We start from the raw sequence: 5957 nt of genomic DNA on the forward strand, positions 1-5957 counted from the left end.
GTTCCTGTGACACCACCGCGGGCAAGCCCCCACCGCGGGGAGCGCGCAGCCAGCCCCACCTGACACACCACCGCGGGCAAGCCCCCACCGCGGGGAGTGCGCAGCAAGCCCCACCTCTTGAAAACAGCTTTCCATTCCACTGTGTACTAATGTCTACTGTGTGCCCTGCTCCGTGGGCCTGGGAGCCAGTGTCCCCAGTGCCTGCTCCCATGTCAGGGTGTAGACGAGGTGCCTTTGTCCCCATCTACTTCCTGTTACTGTTAGCTAATGCATCAGGGCCACAGCACTAACACTTGGTCAGGCTCCAGGCAGGATCTCTCCACTTCTCGACCCCAAGTTGTTCTTTTCCACTTTCCTAAATCCAAGAGGGTGAGAAGTTCGTTTCCAAGAGTTTTCAGCCTGGGGAGCATGGAATGCCTGCACCCAGGCCCGCATCTGGAGACAGGCAGGGAGGTCTCTCCCATGTGGGTTACAACATCTTAATTCAGGAAGCCAAGGAGATGCTGACCTCGAAGTCCAGGCAGGCCCCTTTCTCACCACAAAGCGCAGGGTCCGGATGCCCTGTACGTGGTTCAGTTCTGACCTCGGTGTCTGCTGGGAGGCCACACAGCCAGATTGAAGAAGCCCAGAGGTGAGGAGAGCTAGAGAAAGGAGAACCTGGCAGATCATGGGGTTATCTGATGAGTTATGAGACTGGATATAGTTTATTTCACGGATACATCAGGAAATCTTTTCGATGGTCTCTGAATAGGTGCCTGTGCTGTTCTGGGGCCTTTGAAGTCTCTGGCAGTGAAGCAGGATCAGCTCCTTTTCCTGTGGGTGCTGTCTCTCTGTGTCTCAGGAGACCGTCTGGCCTATAGGTGGCTCTGGTGTTTTCCAGAACCAAGGATCCTGGTTGCAGTCTAGGCACTGCTGCTATTTGAGTTTTGATGGGCACTTGGCCCTGAAAACTTTGGGCTTTGCACCTTCAAAATGAAGGATTATGATCAGTCTTTTTTGCTATGAGTGTTAAACTAATAGACCATGAAATTCTTTTGTAAACTGTAAGTGGAAGAAATTTGGTTATATAAATGTGAATGTAAGAGAGCGACTGCCACACAGCAGCATTGGTGCCAGCGTCCCTGGGAAGCCTGCCATGACCTGGGGCATCGGCCAGCCTACGGCAGGCGTTAGCGCTGCCCACAGGCTGCCTCGCCTCTTCAGAGCTGGGCCCTTCCTGGCTGCAGACTCTCCGGCCTCTCTCCCTCTGGTGGGGTGGTGTCAGGGCCGTGCCCTTCTCTTCCGTGTCTGACACTCACTGCCTGAGCTTTGATTTCAGATGTGACCCTTCTGAGATTAATATATCAGATGAAATGCCCAAAACCACGGTGTGGAAGGCTCTCAGCATAAATTCTGGAAATACAAAAGAAAAGAGGTAAGGAGAGCCCTGGCTTCTCTCTCGTTCTCTTCTGTCTTTTGGAAATGGCAGTGCTGTCGCAGGTAAAATGTGGGTTGAATGGCAGTACTGTCGCAGGTAAAATGTGTGATGCTTGTAGAATTGAATTTGTCTAGTAACTAACAGAACTGTTGCTAACTATAAGTAAGACAAATAAAAATGAAAAGTTTCCAAATATTTGGAGACAGGCCGTTCTGAGTTGTCCCTTTACTCTGGTCCCAAGGGCAGGCTAAAATTATTTTGGAATCTAAATTTGCTTTATCGTTTAGTTCCTTTAATGCCACTTGGAGGAGGTTTCTCATTTCAGAATTTTTGTCTTTGGTTACTGCAACACCACAAACTGGAAAACAGCTAAAATCCAGATCAGAACTGTGAACCCGATACACAATGTGATAGCTAGCAATGGCCCAGACTTTAACCTCCCTAGCTTAGATTCTGAAAAGAGAATTTTGTTAAGCATGACAATTTTCTTATTTTGCAAAGAAATTTCTCTATAAATTTAATAATAACATAGATCAGTTATATTCAGATTATTAAAGAAAATTGGAGGTGGATTTGCCTACATTAAGGAATGCAATGTATCTAAGTTACTGATTTTAGCCCAAACACTATTTACATTTAAATCATCAGATAAATGAAGGCAAAAATCCAATGTCTTGATACTGATAACAGTTTTTGTTTAAAAAAAAAACAAAAAACAAAAAACAAAAAACAAGCAAGCTAGGAACCAGGAAAGCTGGCCCGGCCTGCTTTTATCTCCGCACATAACCTAGCACGCTGCTGCTCCTGGCATTCAATTCAGTGCAAACCGGGGGTACTAGTGAGGTTGTTCCAGGAGCACAGTGCTTCTCGGAGCCATGGCCTCCAGCACATGGTGCGGCAGCTTCTTCACTGAATGGGTTAAAGTAGATCTGAGCTGAACATGACTGAAACACAGAATCTTGCTTCTCTCAGAGGAAAATCCAGGCAGCTGTGGGAATGTATAACACATGTGGTTATTTTTAGTTGAGAACTAGTCTACTTGTAAATGAACTTAAAATACAGCCAGATCCAAGGAGCATCTTCAGAGTGAGTGAGTGAGTGAGAGAGAGAGAGAGAGAGAGAGAGAGAGAGCGAGAGCGAGCTTTGTCTCACTGTGCCATTGTTATCCAGCCCCTTCAACTGAGAATCTCTGCTGGGTGGAAGTCTCCATGAGGTGCCTCGGAGAAGTGGGTTTTAAGAAAATGGTGGGTCTCTCCGGGAAGAAGCGGAGCTGAGTCTGGCCCTGTTCTTGGTCATCTCAAAGCCATGTCACATGGAAGCATTCAGTCACTCCCGGTGTGCGTTTGGAGGACGTCCAGCTACCCGCATACCAGCAGCCGGGCACCAGCCGGGCCCCAGCGGGCCCCAGCTGGGCCAGGTGGGACCACCTCCCGCTGCCTCCCTTCCTCTTCCTCCTTTTTCTTCAGAGCTGCCACCATTAAAGAGCCAGCTTCCATTTTCAGACATTTTCTCTGATGCTCTGCTGGCCTGGTAAGCCACGAGTCCACTCTGCCATGGGAGATTCCTTTGTGCGGTCCCTCTTCTTGATAGCCTGGGGTAGTGGCAGGCAGGACAAGGGCAGGCTCAAGAGCAGCCTGTGCTTCGGTTTCCTTTTAGCTTGGGAAGGGATGTTGGACAGACAGATACAGTAGCAGGTCTGCTACCTGAGCTCTACCATCCAGGCATCAACAGCAACCACCACAGCGAGCTGCCTCTGGCCCAGGGTCATCCGTATCACCTCCAGAAGCAGTTGACATAACGTCGTGAGACCTTGAAAGATTCGGGGACAGCGTGAGAGCAGGAGTTTAGCTGATTTCAGGAAAGGCCCAGGGGAAGCCATCAACAACGGGAGTGTGAGCATCTTTTCTTGGGTTTCCTTGGAACTAGAAAAGTGGACCTAACTTACTATGGAAGGACCTAGCTAGCCTTCCAGGCCTGAAGATTTGTTCCAGGTCTGTTCTGTAACAGTCTGAGAAAGACTTGCTGACAACCGTTTGTAGGTAGGAAGGTGGACCGAGATTGCTGTGGCTGCTCTGTGTGGACTCTGGCAGGCTGCTGCCATCTCTCGAGGTGACATTGTTTTTCCATCCTGGAGAGACCCGAGTGCTCATGGATGTCCCTTAGCTGCCTTAGTGAAGAACACCACCACCATCATCAGCTCAGTGGGCCCAAGCCGCCATCAGCCATGTGGCTCAGATGTAAAAGCCACACGAAGAAATGAACTGTAAACGGTGAAGTCACTTTGGATACTTAGTTTAAAAGTTTGTGTATGATTTTCTAAGTTTCAAAACTGTCAGGAGTTTTTTGGCCCGAGCACTTATAGACCTCCCCTTCCTTTGTGCACAGAATGTGACTAATGAGCTGGTTGCGCTGTTGTCTACCTGGGACAGTCTTTGTACAAAGAGCACACACAGTGTGCCGGAAGCGCTACATCATTTGACCGCCCGCGGCTTGCTCCCCTCAGACTCTGAGGCCTTTGGTGTCGGGGGCCACCCCGTATTGCCAGTTCCTCTCTACCTGTTAGGAACACTACCATATTGATACAAGATGTTTGACAATTGGTTCAGGGCAGACACAAGCCACACAGAGCCAGTGTCTTCTGTAAAATAGTGGTAGGTAGGCATTGCTGTTCCGGGCCTATGGGATGAATGTGATCCTGCTTCCAAATCCCAAAATGGCCTCTGGAATGTGGGTAAGGTTCCTGGTTTGTCTGCTCTTTACTCATGAGAGATCAGTGTTCCATCTCAACAGCCACTCTGGTTTGCTCTCAGGTAGTACTGGAACAGGCGGGTTTCTTAGAAATCAGTGGGCATTAAAGTCTCTATGAGCCAAATTTCCCAAGCATATCACTTGAGGACAGATCTAATAAGCATAGCCCTTGTCCACCTTGGCTTCGGAGCTAGCCTGTCAACTGGAAAGGTTTTTGATGCTTTCCTGGCCCCTCCGCACACTTTCTGGAACTCGAGTCTTTTCTCACTGCTTGTATTCTCTGGGAACACTCCCTTCTCTTCCCCAACTGGTTTCTCCTCTGTTTTCCTGCCACCTTCTGTATAAGGAAACTGATGACTGGTTCACCCTGCCCTGGCCTCAGTGCATCTGAGAGATGTGTAACATTGAGGAGCCTGATGTGCCGTGCGAGGGAACCAGTAACTTGTCATCGAAAGTCACTCTTCCTGCACAATGATGTTTGTGTTGCGTCCTGTGAGCTACACCTTGGGCAGGCGGGAGGGAGGGTGGAGGCTGCTCTTGCTCACTGAGCAATGCATTTGTGGGACCTCATGCCCACATTTGCACTGGTTATCTCTTCTATGACAAAGGTCGCTCTTAAACACCTCTTGAATGTGGCCAGCTGAAGTCAGGACATGCTGGTAATGTCAGCTGGTGATGTGCACGGATTTGGGGGCTGGGATCCAAGAATATGTTAAGTGAAGCCTTGGCTCTGAGGGAAAAGAAGGAGGATTCCTAAGTGGCTAGTTGCTTCCTGAAGACCATCAGGGAAGGGTTGCTCTTAGAGAACGGTGAAGAGCTGGAGAGACATAATGTTCAATTGCCAAATGTGTTTGGTTGCTTAACACACACCCCCCGGGAAGCTTTGTCAGGAGGCTCAGGGCTTTCCCACTCCCAGCCCCATGCCAGGTCTCCTCAATCATGAAAACTTGCCTTCCTAATAGAGGGAAAGTGAACCATATCTCTCCAAAAGATAATGTGAACAATTGCGGTTTCTCATTGTTGGTGATGGAGCAGACTTTTAAATTACTCATAAATGTTGGATAAAAATGTGGTATTCACTAAGTTCCCAGCCTGCCCAGACTCTCGAGGGTCTGTGGTTCTGATCATCCAGAGAAGGACAGCTCCTAACTCCACTTTTCCTCTACCTGCCAGCTCTTCGGACTTCCTCCTTAGTGGGGAGGCAGGGATTCTCCTGTGTCCTGTGTGGTGGCTGTGGTGGCTGCCCTGCATCTCCCCTTGTCCTGGGCGTGCTTTAGTTTCTAGTGAGTGGCTCTCGCCATCTTGCTGCTGTCTCTGAAGATCTTTTGCAAGAGCAACATCACCTCCTCCTAGAACTTTTAATTGTAATGTAACTTAGTTGTATGGGAGTTTTACTACACATACGTCTTTACACCACATGTCCCCTGTGCTTCAAGAGATCAGAAGGAATCGGATTCTCCTAGAATTGGAGTTATAGAGAGCCAGGAGCTTCCATGTGGTGCTGGGAATTTAACTGATCCTGCCTGTGGTTGGTCTTTGTTACTTCGTGGGTTCTTATTTTCTTATCCTTTGGCCCCTCCCCCAGTTTCACCCCTTGACACTAGATAGGACAGAAACAAGGAGAGCAAAGAGGGTGGGGGGGAGAGAGAGAGAGATCCCTGATTCTAAATTCCTTTCATTTCTTCTTTGAACATGACTACTAAGAAACCACAGCCAACCAAACACACCCAGACGACCCACAGCCACCCACCCTGCCCCCCAGACGACAGACGACCGACAGCCACCCACCCTG

The 5957-nt window shown here is 49.1% G+C and overlaps 1 protein-coding gene across 1 annotated transcript in view; it reads left to right on the forward strand.

Moving 5' to 3' along the window:
- The window catches only part of Slc4a8 (solute carrier family 4 member 8), a 69365-nt gene extending 64295 nt beyond the window's left edge, over positions 1–5070 (forward strand). Inside the window, exons 24-25 of the mRNA XM_031356090.1 lie at positions 1319–1414; positions 2588–5070. Of these exons, the coding sequence (XP_031211950.1) occupies positions 1319–1414; positions 2588–2600 (109 nt within the window). The 3' untranslated portion in view covers positions 2601–5070. The remainder of the gene's footprint in view (positions 1–1318; positions 1415–2587) is intronic.
- The last annotated feature ends 887 nt before the right edge of the window (positions 5071–5957 follow it).

This window comes from Mastomys coucha, unplaced genomic scaffold (assembly GCF_008632895.1).
Source record: "Mastomys coucha isolate ucsf_1 unplaced genomic scaffold, UCSF_Mcou_1 pScaffold11, whole genome shotgun sequence".
Taxonomy (NCBI): Eukaryota; Metazoa; Chordata; class Mammalia; order Rodentia; family Muridae; genus Mastomys; species Mastomys coucha.